This window comes from Nomascus leucogenys, chromosome 12, assembly GCF_006542625.1.
Source record: "Nomascus leucogenys isolate Asia chromosome 12, Asia_NLE_v1, whole genome shotgun sequence".
NCBI classification, from domain to species: domain Eukaryota; kingdom Metazoa; phylum Chordata; class Mammalia; order Primates; family Hylobatidae; genus Nomascus; species Nomascus leucogenys.
The window spans coordinates 74,948,847-74,969,140 of record NC_044392.1 but is presented as its reverse complement, the minus strand read 5'-3'; the positions used below and the strand labels follow the sequence as shown (position 1 = coordinate 74,969,140).

Below are 20,294 nucleotides of genomic sequence, written 5' to 3'. Positions count from 1 at the left end.
GGTGGGTGCCAGCAATGGTAGCAACAGGTTGTGCAGGTCAGTCACTAGCCCCCGGGAGGCATGCGTGGGCAGAAGACAGAGCAGGCTCATTTTCAAGTCCCTGGAGTCCTGTGCAAGCAGTGGTGGGTGGGACAGGCTTGTCTTCAGGCCCCTGGATGGTCTGCGAAGGTGCTAGCTGTGGCAGGTGGGGCAGGTTGATACCCAGGCCCCTAGATTGCATGCTTGTGTATCTGCAAGAGTGGCAGTGGCTGTGGAGATAATTTTGTCTTTGCTTGCATGTTGCAACCTAATTTACAATAAGAACGTTCAATTCATTTTGCATTATTGCCTAAAGTGTCCAGAGCTCTCTGGTACATAGTACAGATTCCTGAGACTGGTGTTAACTGAAGCTTTAGATTCCAGTTCCCAGCCAGATGCAACCACCAGGCATGCTGCCATAGTCCTTAAAATACATTTCTAATAGTACCCTTAAGGAATAAACAAACAAACGAACATTAATAATATTACTGTTTTCTTTTTCAGGTCACGTATCAGTTGAAAATTCTTACAACAGCATTATTTTCTGTGTCTATGCTTAGTAAAAAATTGGGTGTATACCAGTGGCTGTCCCTAGTAATTTTGATGACAGGAGTTGCTTTTGTACAGGTAACTATTCAAGATAAGTATACATTTTTATCTTTATCATGGTTTCAAAACCTTATTTATTTTGTGTGGAGAAATATGGTTCTATTGATTGTTGAAACCAACAAATGTTTTTCCCCACAACTAACATATGTTTTGAGGGCATCCTTTGCGTGACATACTACATTGGGAGTGTAAGTAATACAGAGGAATTAATCAAAATAAAATTATATTACCTACAGAAGTGAACATTCTAATCAGGGAAATAAGACACTGCATTTTAAAGAAAGTTGATTTTTGCTGGATATCTGTAGCATTTGAGATTATTAGCCACTCCCTTTTTATTTTCTATCGGCTTCATGATACCATTTTTTCCTGGTTCTTTTATCTTTCTAATGATTCCTTATTGGTTTTCTTCATAGGAATCTTTTTTGTGAGACTCCCTTTAAATACTGGGGTTGCTTGCAGGTTTGTTATTTCTTCTAAGTTATGTCTTTATTTTTGGAGATTTCATCTATTCTTGGGGGGGGTTAATTTTAATTTTTTAAAAAAAATTTATATAGTGACAGGGTCTCACTATGTTTCCCAGGCTAGTCTCAAACTTCTGGGCTGAAGTGATCATCCTGCCTCAGCCTCCCAACGTGTTAGATGTGAGCCACTGCACCTGGCCTTATTATTTATTATGATTATTATTATTTTTAGTCCTCAGTGATACTTGTTCTGATGGAAGGTTTTATTAATACTTATATCCTGATAATTCCTCAGTTCATGCCATCACTTTCCCTGAAGTGTGGTTTATATAATAAATAAATTTTTAATTTCTTTTTTTTTGAGATGGAGTCTCGCTCTGTCCCAGGCTGGAAGGCAGTGGTACAATCTCAGCTCACTGCAACCTCCACCTCCCGGGTTCAAGCAATTCTCCTGCCTCAGCCTTCCAAGTAGCTGGGATTACAGGTGCCTGCCACCAGGCCCAGCTAATTTTTTGTATTTTTAGTAAAGATGGGCTTTCACTATGTTGGCTAGGCTGGTCTCGAACTCCTGAGCTCGTGATCCACCTGCCTCAGCCTCCTAAAGTGCTGGGATTACAGGCATGAGCCACTGCACCCAGCCTAATGTTTTTAATATTTATTTTAAATGAGTATTACAAAAGTATAAGTGGCATATCAAATTCATATTTTCATAAATATTGCTTAGGGTAAGCTAAAGTAGGCATTGTTTCAAATAGTAAGGTATTTTAAATTAGAAAGTTATTAATAGTTCAGGTGGAACATAAGTTTGACAAAACCATGAAAATGATAGGCAAATAACTGAAGCTTCAGGAACACAGACCTATAGGCTAAAGCTCAGAGTAATTAGTGTGACACACTGGACCTTCTGAAATGTACCTACAGTTCTAGACTCATTTCTGCTGTTGCATACTTCACACTCTGAATTGCTACAACTGAGCTGCTTGTAGGGGCTATTTTGCACAGCTGAGCATTTATCCATTCTTTCTCTTGTGCCTACAATGCCTTCTCCCCTTTCTTTGCCTGGCTAACTCCCACCTTTAAGACTCAGCTCAGTCTTAAAGTCTGCCTCTACCAGAATATCTTCCTAATATCACAGGCATAACATTTAAACATTTATGCCTTCTTCTCTACCACCATAGTACTTTGTACATATCTTTTCCAAAGTACTTATATTATGGTTAAATGCTCATTTATATGTCTGTTTACCCCTACAACTTAAGTTCCTAGAAGGCAGCAGCTGTGTTTCACTGCTCCTTCCATTCATAGTGCCTAATTAGCAAGACTTAAACAAATGATATTTTTTTTTACATGATTGGTTGTCAACTGATTTTATATCCTGTAAGTACAGATGACTCCTGGGAAATCTTCAGGGATGATATTGGAGTTAAATTAGGTGTTGAAAGGTAATAATTATAATGAGATTTGCATACTGAGTACTTATGTGCCAGGTGCCCACTTGGTACTTATCCTGTATAATCTCATGTTATACCCAACTGTTTAAGGTAGATATTATTCTTCCCAACTTACAAAAGAGTTATTGAAGCTCAGAGAGGTTAATGAAACTGCTTATGATCCCAATCTAGTAGTGGCAGAGCCAGGACCAAATCTTAAAACTTTTCACTATTTGTGTTTCAGTAGGTTGGAAACAGCAGAAAAAGCATTACATAAAAGGTATGTTAAAAAAAAAATACGGATGTTGATCTGTGGATAAGCACAAGATAAGTTAAGGAGTGGTAATAGTCTTCTTTGATTGGAACAAATAATTGACAAAGATATGGTGAGAGATGAAATTACAAAATACAGATTGGTCCTATATTATATGTGGTCTTCAGTATTGAGCCAGGAGCTTAGGCTTCACTGCTTTTGGCTGTAAGGCCTCACTGGAGAGTTGGAAGGGAGAGAGGCACATCAGAGAAATCCTATAGGCACGCAGGGCAGATTGGTGGGGAGAAAGACTGAAGGAATGGAGCGGAGTTAGAAAGCATGACAGGGACCTAAACTGTCAGGTTAATGGGATTGGAATGTCCCACAGCAGTGATGTAAGAGTTGTTCCAAGGGAAGAATCAGTATGAGTGTTAGACCAATAAATACCATAGAGAATGGAGAGCAAGGAGATTAAGAAACTTAAGTTTGAATGGTGGCATTTTTAATAGATATAAAGGTATCAAAAGGTATGTTTGCTTTGAAGAGGGATGGGTACATTTTAATCATATTGGCTTTGAGGAGATAATAAGTTTCTGGATAGCAGCAACTGAAAATCTTGGACTTAAGCTCAGAAGAGATGTCAGTGCTTCTGTGAATCAGCTCTCCAGGGTAGAGGGGATTCCTATAAACTATGCTGTAGAACTACACTGTCCAATAGGGTAGCCACAAGCCATATGTAGCTATTTAAATTTAATTAGTTAAAATTAAATTAAAATTTCCGTCCCTTGGTCGCACTACCCACATTTCAACTGCTCAATAGCCACTTAAATATAGTGATAACCCTATTGAGGGTGAAGATACAGAACATTTCCATCATCCGGAGAGTCAGTTGACTAGAATAAATATAAAGATTGGAGGAGAGAACACGGAAAAGAGCAGGTTGTTTCAAGAGGTAAGGAATGAAGAGTCAGTAGTGTTAATTCTGTGTTGAAGGCAAGCTGAATAGAGAATGAACAATTTTATTATTAAAAATTAGATAACGTATTGATTGAAAAGTCTTTGGTCACTATGAAAAGTACAGTTTCAGAAGGAAAAATGGCTTTAAGAAGTCCAGCTAGGTTGGGCATGGTGGCTCACACCTACAATCCTAGCACTTTGGGAGGCCAAGGCAGGCAAATTTCTTGAGCCCAGGAGTTTGAGACCATCCTGGGCAACATGGCAGAACCCTGTCTCTACAAAAAATACAGAAATTAGCTAGGTGTGGTTGTGTGCACCTGTAGTCCCAGCTACTGGGGAGGCTAAAGTGGATCACCTGAGCCCAGGGAGGTTGAGGCTGCAGTGAGCTGTTATCATGCACTGCACTCCAGCCTGGGTGACAAAGTGAGACCATGTCTCAAAAAAAGAAGTCCAGCTAGTAGAAGATCAAACTGAGGAGGGAAGAAATAGATGCAAAAGAAAATTTAACAGTAGTTACAGGATATCAGTTGATTAGATAGAGGGTAACATCTAAGCCATAGGGTACCATCTCTGGTGCAATGATCCTGGAGTCCCTTCCAACACATTTCGTTTCCAGTGTCTTGTACTCAGAGTTTTCCTTCCCTGTCTGATGGACTGTCTTTTCCTGACAGTGTTTGGGGTTCACCTCCCAACAGCTTCCCTTTATTATGCTTGATTTAGAACACTACTTTCCAGCTGATCTCTACTTTTGCTGACACAGCAGAGGGGATGTGAGATTCTCATTCTTTCTTTTACCTGTATTTGAGATGGTGCTTTTTAATAAATTAAACATTAAGGAATTATCTCAAGGTAACATTGGTCTCTGTAATAGATGAAATGTAAAATATTTATTATTTCTAAGGTACTTTTTGAAATTACAAGTTAGTAATATATTATCACTGTGAGAAAAAAAATCAAATGATTTTTTTTTATGTTAAAAGCTCTCCTTTGCAATCCCAAAAATGATATTGGTTGCATTTTTAAGTTATGGTCTAAGAGTGGGCTCTTAATATGTTTATGTAAAATGTTATAGGAATTAAACTTCAATTTTATTTTTCTTCTTATTTAGTGGCCCTCAGATTCTCAGCTTGATTCTAAGAAACTTTCAGCTGGTTCTCAATTTGTAGGACTCATGGCAGTTCTCACAGCATGTTTTTCAAGTGGCTTTGCTGGGGTTTACTTTGAGAAAATCTTAAAAGAAACAAAACAGTCAGTGTGGATAAGAAATATTCAGCTTGGTAAGTTTTAAATGTTTTCTAATATTATTTTTAAAATGATTATATTGTTATATTTAAAGATTTCTATATATCTTTAAATAAATGAGCCTTGCATAAAATCTGCTATTGATCCAAATATCTGGCAATATTCTTGTCTTTTAAAACATTTTATTTTATTATTTATTTATTTATTTATTTATTTATTTATTTATTTATTTTTTGAGACAGAGTCTTGCTCTCTCGCCCAGGCTGGAGTGCAGTGGCGCAGTCTCGGCTCACTGCAAGCTCCACCTCCTGGGTTCATGCCATTCTCCTGTCTCAGCCTCCCGAGTAGCTGGGACTACAGGTGCCCGCCACCACACCCGGCTAATTTTTTTATTTTTAGTAGAGATGGGGTTTCACCGTGTTAGCCAGGATGGTCTCGATCTCCTGACCTTGTGATCCGCTCGCCTCAGCCTCCCAGAGTGCTGGGATTACAGGCGTGAGCCACCGCGCCTGGCCAAACATTTTATTTTAAATGAATGCCTTTTATTTAAGAATATGAAAAACTTAGATCTGTGACATAAAGACCAGCCTGGCCAACATGATGAAACCCCATCTCTACTAAAAATACAAAAAATTAGCCAGGCATGGTGGCGCGTGCCTGTAATCCCAGCTAATCTGGAGGCTGAGGCAGGACAATCGCTTGAACCTGGGAGGCGGAGGTTGCAGTGAGCCAAGATTAAAGTGTCTTACGTATAGTGAGCACTAAAAATGTCAACTCTTTATATAAATATACAATATCAGAGAAAAAGAAGGAAATAATCAAGGCTTGTGTGAGTTGCCTAAACTTTCATTAAATTGTAAGATAAAAATGGAAGACAAATCAGAATTCATGATTCTAATGTGCTTCATGGATTTCTTATTTGGTGACTTCATAAGCTCCAATGCTCACAGCAAAAAAATGATAACAGACTTAACGTTCTGAAAGGATAATTAAATAATTGCCTATCACAATTCAAAATTATAAGAACAAATTAAAACAATGTAATAGCATTTTTCAAACATCAAATTGTCAAAGATTAACATGATAAGATCCAATTTTAGCCAGAGGATAGAGAAGCAGGAACTCTATTACCTATTGTTCCTAGGAGTATAGATTGATATAACCATGTTGGATTTCAATTTGGGAATATTTGCCAAAATTTTAAATATGTGTAGGCTGTAATATAAGAATTCCAAGTCTGGATAAGAATCTATCCTATAAGAGCACAAAGATAGATGTCCAGGATTATTGTTTCAGCCATTGGTTACAATTCTAAAAAATAGAAAACATTTAGAGGACTGGTTAAATAAATTACCAATATAATACATAGTATAGTGATTAAGATCATGTTCTCTCCTGAGCTCGTGATTTACCAGTAGTGTGAGCTTTGGTAAGTTATGTAACCTCTCTGTGCTTCAGTTTCTTCATCTATAAAATAGACATCTACCTCATAGTGTTGTATGTGAGTTAACATACATGAAGCACTTAGAATAATTCCTGTTACATGCTGATACATACATATTTGCTATTATAATCCATACAAAGGAATATTATGCAACTGTTAGAATGCAGTAGATGTGTTCGTACTGACATGTATATATCATTCTATAATGTATACTTTTTTAGTAATTACAAAGTCTTTTATAAATTAAAAAACTTTACTGGGTGTGGTGGCTTGTGCTTCTAATCTCAGATACTTGGGAGGCTGAGATGGGAGGATTGCTTGAGAACCAGGAGTTTTGAGACCTGAGCAACATAGTGAGACCCTGTTTCTTAAAAAAATATATATATATAAGGCTGTATACAGTGGCTCACGCCTGTAATCCCAGCACTTTGAGAGGCCGAGGCAGGTGGATTGTTTGAGCTTAGGAATTGGAGACCAGCCTGAGCAACACTACAAAACTCTGTACAAAAAAAAAAAAAAAAAATTAGCCAGGTGTGGTAGCATGTGCCTGTGGTCCAAGCTACTTGAGAGGCTGAGATGGGAGGATCGCTTGAGTCCAAGAAGTCGAGGCTGCAGTGAGTTGTGATTCTGCCTCTGCACTCCAGCCTGCTAAGTGACAGAGTGAAATCCTGTCTCAAAATATACATATACATATATATATGTTATATATAAAACTCTTCTGATGGTATTTTATATGTGTGTGTGTGTATATATATACACACACACATACATATTTTATGTATGTATAATACCGTCATATAAAATACCATCAGATGTGTTTTTGTAATTATATGCCAGCATTAATTTCATGTTTGAAATTAGACATTAAAAGGATAGAGCTGACTTAAATGGAATTTTAGAGCATTTCACATCCTTTTCACTTCCTTTCTATTGTGGAATACTTTGATTAGTTATGACTTCATTTTTAAAAATTGCTTTACCCTTGCACTCCTTAACTGCATATATTGCAAAGGTGACCCATAAGAAGTGGTCCCTGTAAGCATGAATTTCTTTATTTATAGCCTAGCAATGCTTCTGGGGATCTCTTATTCCAATAGTCATGTGATAGAATATGTTTTTGAGGTGAGATTCAACATGAACAAGACAGTTTCTGCTCTCACCAAGTTAACTTTCTCTAACAGTGAAACTTCAGTAACACAGAATCTAATGATTTCTATGACTATTTCTTAGCTGTGATTTTTTGGATATTAGTTATTATTAGTTATACTTTGAAAACAAAACTTTTATTTATTTATTTATTTTTTTTAGAGACAGTCTCACTGTTTTGCTCAGACTGGAATGCAGTGGTAGAATCGTAGCTCACTGTAACCTCAAACTTCTGGGCTCAAGTGATTGTCCCACCTCAGCCACCTGAGTAGCTAGGACTACAGGCATGCACCACCACACCTAGCTAATTTAAAAATTTTTTTGTAGAGATGGAGTCTTGCTATGTTGCCTGGGTGGGTCTTAAACTCCTGGGGTCAAGTGATTCTCCTGCTTTGGCCTTCCAAAGTGCTGGTATTTCAGGCGTGAGCCACTGTGCCCACTCTCAAAACTTCTTAATAAGGAAAAATATTGTACCCCCTGCCTGAGCTTTTATATTTGTATGTATTGATGTGAATATATGAAAAATCTAGATCTAGCAAGAGGAAGATGGAAGAACAATGACATATTCCAAATGTGAGCAATTGCACATATTTGAATGGGCTAGCCATGTAGTCATCTAATTTGTGCATTGTATTATTTTAGTGCTCCAAAGTTGGTAATGTCTGTTATTTTTTGTATTCTATGTCTTTGTCTTTTTACATTTGTATGTCTTTGTCTTGTAGTCATAATATTGTACTAAGTATACTTTTGTTAAGTATACAAAACCAAGTAAAAATTTTAGAAAGTAATCTAATTTTGGCTGGGCGCCTGACTCACACCTGTAATCCCAGCACTTCGTGAGGCCGAGGCAGATGGATCACGAGGTCAGGAGATCGAGACAATCCTGGCTAACACAGTGAAACCCCGTCTCTACTAAAAATACAAAAAATTAGCCGGGCGTGGTGGCACGCACCTGTAGTCCCAGCTACTCAGGAGGCTGAGGCAGGAGAATTGCTTGAACCTAGGAGGCGGAGGTTGCAGTAAGCCAACATTGCGCCACTGCACTGCAGCCTGGACAACAGAGCAAGAAAGTAATCTAATTTTATCAAAAAGAAAAAGTTAAGTATAAAATTATTTGGAATGTCAGTGAAAAAATATATCTCTTCAGACAAACTAAATGATATATCATGTAGACTTTACTTTTTTTTAGGTTTCTTTGGAAGTATATTTGGATTAATGGGTGTGTACATTTATGATGGAGAACTGGTATCAAAGAATGGATTTTTTCAGGGATATAACCGACTGACCTGGATAGTAGTTGTTCTTCAGGTAAAGCATTTAAAGTCTTAGATTTAATGCTAATAAACTCTATTTTAATATAAAGAATCAAAGTAGCTCCTGATATACTCATGTGAGGGGAAAAGGTCCCTCCTGTTAGTGCTCTCGTATCTAGTTTATTCGAGGAAGTGAAAATAGAAGTGATCTTAATGCTGTAATGAAATCTTATTTTGAAAAGGGGTCTTTAATGAACTTTGTGGTATTTAAATGTAACATAATGAAAATACAAGTTTAAGAATAAAAGAGTTGAAGCTAAAGGCAAATATAACTTTTGATTTTTCTATAAGTCTTATCATTGTACAGGAAGTCTGGGTCAGCTATTAAGACCCAGGAAGCAGATCTAGACATTTAATTCTGTGACATTTCATAGCCTCATATTGTAGTTACATATTGGAAAACATCTGTAAAATTCAGTTTATATATAGCCTGGAATTGTTCAAGGGTTGAATAATTAATTACATATTTAAAAAATACATATGGAGAATTCTAGAGGACATAAAAATGAAGATACAAGTCACTATCCTTAGAGCCTCCTATTCTTCTAGAGATATTTGAAGCCTAAGAAGCAAGGCTCCAGAAAGGAAGGTGAAGATGGCAAAGGATAGTTGTGTTTTAAAAGCAGGTAGGATACTTCTATTTTTTTTTTTTTTTTTTTTTGAGACGGAGTCTCGCTTTGTCACCAGGCTGGAGTGCAGTGGTGCGATCTCGTCTCACTGTAACCTCCGCCCCCGAGGTTCATGCCTCTCCTGCCTCAGCCTCCCAAGTAGCTGGGACTACAGGCGTCCGCCACCAAGCCCAGCTAATTTTTTATTTGTTTGTTTTTTTGAGATGGAGTCTTGCTATCTCCCAGGCTGGAGTGCTAATTTTTTGTATTTTTAGTAGAGACGGGGTTTCACTGTGTTAGCCAGGATGGTTTCAATCTCCTGGCCTTGTGATCTGCCCGCCTTAGCCTCCCAAAGTGCTGGGATTACAGGCGTGAGCCACCTCGCCCAGCCCGGATACTTCTGTTTTTAAGATAGCAGAAAAGGAAACAAGGATAAGTGAAAATTTGAAAAAAATAATTAAGAGAAAATTTGAAGCAGAGATAGGGTGAGTCAAGAGAGTTTATGTATGATGTATCTTATTCCAGCAACCAGAAGAAGTCCCCTTCCCATAAAAAGGGGCTAAAGATATGAGAAAAATAAAAAATGTTTGGTGTAACTGGTATGAAGGATTCAATAGGGAGTAAATAGATGAATGACAACATTGCCAAGAAATATTGGGACTGAAACATTAATTTGTAGTAAGCTCAATTGACATAATTTATGACTTTCTCTAAATAAAGCTTCCATCATAGAAGAGGTGTTTTGAAAGTTGTTACAGTAGGTAACCCAGATTTGGAAAATGATAAGTAGTCTTTGGCAGAAAGCAAAACTGTGTAGTGTAGTAAAACCTCATTACTAAAGTAGCTACAATTGGGAATTTGAGAGGGATTAGGTAGAAAGTTCTTTCTACAGTCTTAAAGAAAAAGCACAATTAAAACTATGCTTTAGAAAACTTAATGTGACAGTAATGAGTGGTGGATTTGAAAGGGGAGAAACTATAGGAAAAAAGCCAAATTAAGGGGCTATTGAAAGGCTGTAAAATGACTCTGATTACTAATTTTACTCAAAAGTAAAAATATTTCACTAAAGTGACCAGTCCTCTCACATTTGTCCAAACAAGTGATGTTTAATTACTAAATTGGATAATGATAGACATTTTATTTGTAATATGGTCAAAGTCCATTATAACAAACTGCAGATTGTCCTGGTAGTTACTTTTATTAAATGCCTTTTGAAATAAGAGGGCTATTGAACAAAACCTGTAAGTCTATTCGTTGTAAGAGATGTTTAAAATAAATCCCTTACTATAATGGGATTGAATTTAGAGGACAAAAGCTTAAAAGCTTTATTAAATACTGAAATTGTTTTGAAATGCAGTTTTATATGTGTGTTTTAAAAAATATATTTTTAAAACTTCTGCAGGCACTTGGAGGCCTTGTAATAGCTGCTGTTATTAAGTATGCAGATAATATTTTAAAAGGATTTGCAACCTCTTTATCGATAATATTATCAACATTGATCTCCTATTTTTGGCTTCAAGATTTTGTGCCAACCAGGTAAAATATTCTTTTCTATTTTTTTAAATCCCTAAAAGTATATAGAAAAATTAGAATTCTTTGTAAGGTGATCTGATAAATTTGAAGAAGCACTGAAATATAATTTTAAAAATTTATTTAACTATGTTTTAAAAATATTTCAAATTAAATTCATGAAAGAAAGTCTTCTCCTGAAAAGTTTTTTATACAAATTTGGTTGGCCAGAATTTTCCCAATAAATAGATGTGAATATTTTCCCTGCAAAGTAAAAAAGTGATATAGAAAGGTTAATAAGTCATGTAAAGTCATAAAAATAAGTCATGTAATGACATTTTTAAAATACGGAATTTACATGACTTCCTTGAAGAAGATAGCTTATATAGAGAATGTGGCTCATGAGGAAACTCAATTAGGTGGTAGCAGGAAGAGCAATCTGGAAAGGAATTGCAGGAGGAGTTATAGGTGAGGAAGGAGACCCAGTACTCTGTAGTTTTATGGATGCTAAGGGAGGAGATAGCATCAGGAAAAATTGAGTGTAATGAATATCCATGACAGACAGCACTGAAAATTCTAGTTTTTTGTTTAATTTATAATCCCAGACTAGTGGGATTATATTTTAATTGTTTCCAGGATGCCACTCTAGGTTTTCCTCCAACTTTACTCCTCTCCTGATTTTCTCAACCTCTAAACTTTGAAATCTCCCAAGGATCTTTTATTTATTTATTACTTTATTATTTATATGTTCATATTTTTGAGACAGGATCTCAGTTTGTCACCCAGGTTGCAGTGCAGTGGCATGATCGTAGCTCACTGCAGCTTCAAACTCCTGGGCTCAAGCAATCCTCCTGCCTCAGCCTCCCGGGTAGCTGGGACTACAGATGTGCTTTGTTGCCCAGGCTGACCTTGAACTCCTTACCTCAAGCAATCTTCCCACCTCTGCCTCTCAGAGTGCTGGGATTATAGGCATATGCCACTTTGATGAACTCATTTGTGTTTTTGAGAGTGAAATAGGATTATGGATGGAATTTGGCACTATAAAAATATAATATCCTTTTTATATCTTTATATTGAACATTGACAGTTTTAATTCTTTTCTAGCAATCTAGGCAATAGGTCTGGAACATACATGTTGAGATCTGTAGTTCTTATGAGACAAAAATGTAAAAGCATTTCTGTTTTCAGCTTGGTATGGAAATGAATCACTTAGCTAGTGAGACTAGACAAACAACACTTATATCTTAATTTTGTAATCTTAATCGTATTCCCTGTTCATAAGATGAGGAAATCATATGCTTTAATGTACTTTGAGAATGTTTGCACCTTGCAGATTTTTAGATTTTACTTTTAAAAGCATACTTTTTTTAAAAAATTGAACCTTATGTGAGGCCAAGATACTTAAATCTTTGAATTATGTGAGAATAAACAAATAAATGAACAAGCAAACCAACAGAGGGACAAAAGAGTAGTAGTTTGGCAATGAGATGTATGCCTGCCTGTAAATTCATGTTTCTGAGGAAGTATATAAGGTTTGTTGGGTTGAAGATAGAAAGAGAAAAGACAATGATACTGCCATTATTGAATGAATGAATGAATGAATGAATGAATATTTTGAGAATATGCTCAGGACATTAAGCCAGATGGAGAAGATGGATTCTTTTTCCTAAAATAGATAACTAAGCCCTCTATCTTTATGCATCTTACCTTTGTGGAGAATACATTTTCAGTAATAAATCTAGTGACATTTTCTCAATCTTCATTCAGTTCTATCCTAAATGTAATAATATATTTGCCTTTAGTCTCATTCCACCTCCTGAAACTGGGTTTTTGTTTGTTTGTTTGTTTGGCTTCTCTGAAATGGTATGCCTATACTTTTCTTTCTGATTGTCCCTTTGGTAGTTTGTCAATCCTTGCTCACTCTCTTGGCCATCTCATCCACTGCCATGTCATATCTGTCTTCTCTAGGAAGATAAGTTCAGATTTCACCTAAACTCTAGATCCATTTATTCTATTGACTGTTAGACATCTCTACTGCTACAATATCACTATTACCCACTTCCCTAAATTATTTTTCTTGTGCTTGTTATTTTGCTTATTGGTGTTACCATTCTTCCATTTAGGGTTGCTTATTCTTTTATCAAAAGTTTATTAAGTGTCTACTATGTGCCTGCTGGCCACTGTGCTAGCTCCAGGAAAAGGAGTGCATAAATGAGACACAATTTCTTGTCTTCAAGGTCATCAAGGTTTGGTGACCATCAAGTGATTGGAAAGACAGATGTGAATAATTATGATCAATGTAACAGTGAAAGTATACATATAATAATTCTGTTAGAGGGGGCTCAAATCCTTGAAGTAATCATTACATTCTGATAGTTTTTTCCTAATTTTTTTTTTCTGAGACAATTTTCTCTCTCAGAATCATCTAAAAATTGCTGGCTTGAGAAACAGGTGTTTCCTGACAGTATTAGGTATTCAAGTAGATCCTGCTAAAGATATTATAGAAAGGATTCCTGTAGTGGATACAAAGGTAGACCACAGAATCTTTCAGTTGAGCATGAACTTTCAGTCCATGCCATTCCAAAGTTCCAGAAAGCTAAGAATAGAATAGTTCATAATGACTAATGAAGACAGTGTCTAGTAATTAATAATTACCAATATTAATGTGGTAGCAATTTCTTCAAGATACATTATAGGATGTTTTATGTTATCCTAATAACCTTATATGTATAACTGCATTTAAGTCTTTTGAAGAGTTAACCATTTGCATCAAGTCAAATCTAGTTATTAATCATAACAGATAATTACTGAGCTCCCTATATATGCTAGGCACTATGGCTACCACAGTGAATGAAGAGCACATGGTTGAGCAGGGGAGTGGACTTGTAAATAATGCATCATTTAATGACAGTGTGGTAAGTGTTATGCTAGGGTAGTTCTGCCTAGGGGTGTGAGTCTTGGAGACATTAGACCTGAATTATTATGAATAAGCATTTTCTAAGAAGCAAGGAAACTGTGGATAGAGGGAATAGTATCTCTAAAGACACTGTCAAGAAAGTGTATGTTGTGTTCACTGAGTGGAGCGGCTGAATTATAGATTGGGTGGCATGAAGTGGGAAGGATGAGTTTGGAGAGACCTTATTATGAAGGACCTTTTAATAATGATTAGTAATTATTTTTCATTTACAGACAATTAAAAACAAAAAAACAGGAGCATGGCTTTGGACTATTAGTAGAAACTTTAAATCCAAAACTAGCTTATGTCTCTATAATAGCATTTTTAAAAATGTACACATTAAAAGTTAAGATTGCACTTTGGGAGGCGGAGGCGGGCAGATCACTTGAGGTTAGGAGTTCGAGACCAGCCTGGCCAACATGGTGAAACCCCGTCTCTACTAAAAATACAAAAAATTAGCGGGGCGTGGTGGTGCACACCAGTAATCCCAGCTACTTGGGAGGCTGAGGCAGGAGAATTGCTTGAACCTGGGATGCGGAGGTTGCAGTGAGCCAAGATCACACCACTGCACTCCAGCCTGGGCGACAGAGTGAGACTCCATCTCAAAAAAATAAATAAATAAAAGTTAAGATTCGGCTAGTCACAGTGGCTCATGCCTGTAATCACAGCACATTGGGAGTCTGAGGCAGATCACTTGAGCCCAGGAGTTCAAGATCAGCTTGGGCAACAAAGTGAGACCTCAGCTCTACAAAAAATAGAAAAATTAGCCAGGTGTGGTGGTTTGCACCTGTAGTCCCAGCTACTTAGGAGACTGAGCTGGGATTGCTTGAACCCTGGAGGTCGAGGCTGCAGTGCGCCATGATGACAGCACTGCACTCCAGAGCCTGAGTGACAGAGTGAGACCCTGTCTTTAAAAAGAAAAAAAAAAAGTTAATATTTGTAGTCTAGTTTATATATCCCGTCTAAATTCGTTTCTGATTTATCGTAAAGTAGACTATATCTATAGATATATAGGATAAAGAGGAAACCAAGAACTCCCTGCATTTAATGTAATTTCCTTTTGTAAAGCATCCTATAAAAATTGGTCCTGAGTTTTGCTTATTATCTTGGATTTTAAACTAAACTTTACCTTGGTTTAACATGACAGAATAAAATATTCCTTTCATATGTTCAACTAAAGAATTAAGACCTTTTGTTATTGAATGTATTGCATACAAAATCCCTATTAAGGTGAAATACAGAACTTAAAATATCTTTGCTTTGGAAGACAGTATAGTGCAGTGGATGAGAGTGCAGGCTGTAGAGTTAGACATACCTGGGTTTGAATCCTCTTGAAGTTATGGGACTTTAGAGAAGTTATTTAAATTCTTTAAAACTGTTTCCTCATGTGTAAAAAATGAATACTAACACATCTTCATAGATTTGCTGTGAGAACTCAATGAAATAATGCATATAAAGCACTTAGCCAGATACCTGGAATGTAGTAAGTACTCAAGATTTGTTAGCCATGTTACTGGAACATTTTTCCCCAAATTATAATTGTTTTTATAGTAAAGAAATAGAAGGAACTTGTTCTGCTTTTAATCTGATTTTCTCTTTTTTATTTTGTCTTCATCTTATTCAGTGTCTTTTTCCTTGGAGCCATCCTTGTAATAACAGCTACTTTTTTATATGGTTATGATCCCAAACCTGCAGGAAATCCCACTAAAGCATAGTTGTATACTGTCTTTAACTGGTTTTTCACGATGGTGCACTAGGAATCTCGACATTAATCTTGCACAGAGGACTTCTACAGAGTCTGTGAAGATATCATCATGCTGAATCTGATCATACTGTTTTTTAAAAGTTTAAGGATAAAATATGTATATATGTAACAAAACACATTGCATCTAGAAATCAAAACTTGAAAGTATTTCCAGGGATTAGAATTAGAAGGAATATTAGAGGAAACTTGAAATCTGAGTTTAAAAAGATTTTACTTTTTTGATTGCTGCAGAAATGTCCTATGCACTCTTTGCAAGAGCACACAACAAATGTCAGATACCAATTTTTGCAAATTAGATTTAATCTTATTAAATGTTTTTATCTTACTCTTTCTGTACAGATGTATCAAATCACATGAAATATTTAAAGTTTGAAAATTAAAATTACCTATAAAGCTGTGAAAAAATAGAAGTATAATTTGAAAAAAACATTTCACTTACCAGAGATTTTTATATTTATACAAAAGATTACTAAATGAAGGATTGCTAAATGTTTTTTGTTCAATTATATAAAAATTAATAAAGTAATATTCTGGGTCTGATTTGTCAGAGAATAAATATCAAATCTAAATTTAATGTAGAGATACATACTATTTCTCCATATGAATTTTAAGATATTTTAGTGCTTCAAGACTGCTGAAAGCAATCCAGTTGCTCCTGTGCAAATGGTAGCCAGAGAATTTTATAGTAATGGAGGTTAGCCCTTAATCTCTTCATTGCATTTCATTTCTGTAAATCATATTAAATCCTTAATATTATTTTAAATTTGTGTGTAATTGCCATTAAATTTTCAAAATGTAATTTAAAAGGATTAAAAACTCATTTAATAATTTAAAATAATTATTGTATAGTATCTACATTTGGAGAACTTTGAACTATCAAGCATATACTGTATACAGTTAGAAAGTTATTAAATGAACATTTTACTCATTGATCTGTAAAAACTTCTTTAATCTACGACTGTTGACAAAAACAACATTCAAACAAATAATAGTACAGATGTCAGTGACAGACCAAAATGACTTTTCTTGGAGACATTCCAGATTGCCATATTACATTATTTTAAACAGCGCTATAACTTTAAATCCAAGCCTGCTCAGAAGATTTTTTTAGGTCTCTCATAAGCCTATTCTTCCCTGATCACATGAGTGGGAGAGGTAGCCAAATTTTGAATTCCCTTTCTGTGTTCCCACAAGAGCTGCTGAGAAGGCTGGGCGCAGTGGCTCACGCCTGTAATCCTAGCACTTTGGGAGGCCGAGGCAGGTGGATCACAAGGTCAAGAGGTTGAGACTATGCTGACCAACACGGTGAAACCCTGTCTCTACCAAAAATACAAAAATTAGCTGGGCGTGGTGGCATGCACCTGTAATCCCAGCTACTCGGGAGGCTGAGGCAGGAGAATCGCTTGAACCCGGGAGGCAGAGGTTGCAGTAAGTGGAGATCACACCACTGCACTCCAACCTGGGCGACAGAGTGAGAGTCTGTCTCAAAAAAAAAAGAAAAAAAAAAAAAAAGCTACTGAGAAGGAGCCACCATTTTGCTTTAAAATAGTGGGTTTTTTTCCTTTTTAATGAACACTGGAGCTGAGGATGCAGATTACATGAGTTATTTAATAAGCTGGTTCAAGGGAGAGAGAATATATTAGAAATGGTAAGATGATTTGGTGGGCAAAAATGCTTTCTATAATTTGAATATGGGTTTAATTTCATTATTAACTATAGACAGAATTACTTACTGAGTATAAGAAGTATTTTACTGGCTGGGTGCACAGTGGCTCACGCCTGTAATCCCAACACTTTGGGAGGCCGAGGTGGGTGGATCACAAGGTCAGGAATTCGAGACCAGCCTGGCCAGCGTGGTGAAACCCCATCTCTACTAATAATACAAAAATTAGATGGGCATGGTGGTGCACGCCTGTAGTCCCAGCTACTCGGGAGGCTGAGGCAGGAGAATTTCTTGAACACACCAGGTGGAAGTTGCAGTGAGCCAAGATCACACCACTGCACCCCAGCCTGGGTGACAGAGCGAGACTCCGTCTCAAAAAAAAAAAGAAAAGAAAGAAAGAAAATACACACACACACACACTATGAATGAAAAAAGTAAAATACTTCTTTTTTTTTTGGGACAGAGTCTCACTTTGTCACCAGGCTGGAGTGCTGTGGCGCAATCTCAGCTCATTGCAACCTCCCACTCCCTGATTCAAGGGATTCTCCTGCCTCAGCCTCTGAGTAGCTGGAATTACAGGCATGAGCCACTGCGCCCGGCCTATACTGTATATATTTTTAAAGACTGTTCTAATAGATATAAAAACTGTAAAAAAAAGTATTTTTATATAGCTCTCATGGATTTTATTAAACAGAATTTGCCTCAAAAATACTATGTTACAAACTGTTGGGTACCCTTGCCTAACGTGAACTGGCAGTGTTACCTTGCTTTTGCAGTAATAGTGTACAGATTGCAAGTCTCATCAATTTCATCCAAAGTTTAAAAGCATTTAAAATTACCAAATCTTTAAAATCACTTTGGTGGTGATTCCAAATTGGTACCAAGCAAACTTTGTGGATGCCCAACATGATTTTCAGTAACCACCCTTTAGAGTATTTGTTTACTAAGTTCACCACATTTTGATCATGGTAGTTTTAGACTGCAATAATTTTCAGACTTACATTATTACTTACTGCTAAGTAAAATCTAAATCCTGCAAATGCACAGAATTCAAGATGAAATATAATGATTTATGTTTAGCTCACATTGAAGTATTGGTTGGTTACTTATATATTAATGCAGTTTGCATTCACATTTAATCAGGTTTAGTCTGTTTCTATTTTAATAATTAAAAAAATTATACAAGCAAATTAGATGTTAGACATGTTAGTTACAGTGGTAACACGTTTTTAGGTGTCAAAACACAATTTTCAAAATTCCTAATGAAAGTTATAAAAATGTAAACAAGAATTGTAAAAATGGACAAAGTAGTCAAGTATATTTTCAAAGCACGATTTTATTAGACAGGCATAATTTATATTTTGCTTTTCTAGTGGGTTTGAAAATGTTTATTAGAGATTGGGCTATGTAGTTTATAATTTTTAATTCATAAAAAAGTAATCATACATGAGAAGGTAGATCTGTGCCCTAGGATCATGTCACATATACAGATAATGCCATTTCCTTGTGTGTGTGATGTGTGTTTTGATGACCTCCACAGGCCTTACTGTATCAAGCTTTTATAATGATGACTCCTTCATTATTTAAATTCCTATGCTTTTTATTTGTTATCATGCAACTACTTTGTTCAATGTGAAAATGTGCTAACTCATGGGAGAAGAGTGCCAATTGATAGTTCTTTTAAAAATTAAGAATATGGTATTTGGGAAGAAGAGTTTAAAATGCAACAGATGGATGTTTCAACACAGTAGTATTATATTATCAATTCTTTAATAAGTGATTTTAGAGATGTTGTAGGCTACTTTTATGGTGGAATATATAGTTTAGAGATGCAAAACTTAAATGTTTACATCAATTTATATTGAATGTCACATAATTTCATGGAAGGAAAGGTAGCTTGATATTTAGATTCTCAGATATAATCTGAAAGGAAACTGATTATGTTCTCTACACTTACTGTAATACTGATTATTCTTACATATCAAATTATTGAACTTTAAAAATTTCATTGTATAGTCATTAAACTGAGTTGGGTTTTTTCTTAAAGGGTTTAGCATCACTCATTTGATTTACACATTCACATTATAATATTTAATTATCATGGGTGGATGCTTTACATAAAAAAGGTTTATAAAAGTTATTTATACTATATTGAAAGTCATCTTAATAATCTCCAGGTTATTTAAAGTAGTTATAGGAGCAGAGAATAAGCACCTTTATTAAAATCTGGTCCTATGTGCCTTGCTTTACCAAATACCTGATTTTTCTGGAGGGTGTTCCTGTAATTCACAACTTTAGACACATGAGCAAAATTAGGATTTTTAAGAATAAATACATTTCTATTTTTTTGGTTATTTCAACATTAGCTCTTTAAATTCATTAACAAAATTAAAATAGGTATATTACAAAAGCATAAACATTTGTGAACAGTACTTAAATAAATTGTGATACTATTGCTCCATCATTGAACTTTTTGAAACTTTAACAATTGTATAAACTGTCGGTTTGTTGTTTCATTTGTAATTATAAAATATAATTTACTGTAATTTAAAAACTTTTTAAAATAATTTGGATCCTGACTTTGTCTATATCTGTGTTTCATTTCTTTAGAAAGATTCTTTTGGGTTCAAGAATGTAATTTGTATATTTAAATTTTTTATGGACATAATTCAAAGGAATGTATAAACTAGTCTTTTGTTAAATGGCTTTTTAATTGATAAACTTCTCTTGTCATTTTTTGGTATCCAGCTATTACTATTTAATAGATTTATTGAAATAGATTATTTTCATAAAGAACTCTATACAAATCTTTTTCTATATTTCCTTATTTTCCTATTTACCTGTGTCTATGACCTAACCTATGAATTAGCCTTCTCTCTTTATATGTCAAAAATGAATTGCTGATCTTTTTCTCTAG

The 20,294-nt window shown here is 35.6% G+C and overlaps 1 protein-coding gene across 3 annotated transcripts in view; it reads left to right on the top strand.

Annotated features, from left to right (window-relative positions):
- SLC35A3 (solute carrier family 35 member A3) overlaps positions 1 to 16,646 on the top strand; it is a 54,979-nt gene extending 38,333 nt beyond the window's left edge. For 2 of the 3 annotated variants that reach the window (XM_004090002.3, XM_030825005.1), the window contains exons 4-8: positions 523 to 645; positions 4,840 to 5,008; positions 8,753 to 8,871; positions 10,887 to 11,020; positions 15,574 to 16,646. In XM_004090002.3, the coding sequence (XP_004090050.1) occupies positions 523 to 645; positions 4,840 to 5,008; positions 8,753 to 8,871; positions 10,887 to 11,020; positions 15,574 to 15,664 (636 nt within the window). In that variant the 3' untranslated portion in view covers positions 15,665 to 16,646. The remainder of the gene's footprint in view (positions 1 to 522; positions 646 to 4,839; positions 5,009 to 8,752; positions 8,872 to 10,886; positions 11,021 to 15,573) is intronic. The other variant, XM_030825006.1, reaches the window with a different exon arrangement.
- Positions 16,647 to 20,294: the final 3,648 nt, after the last annotated feature.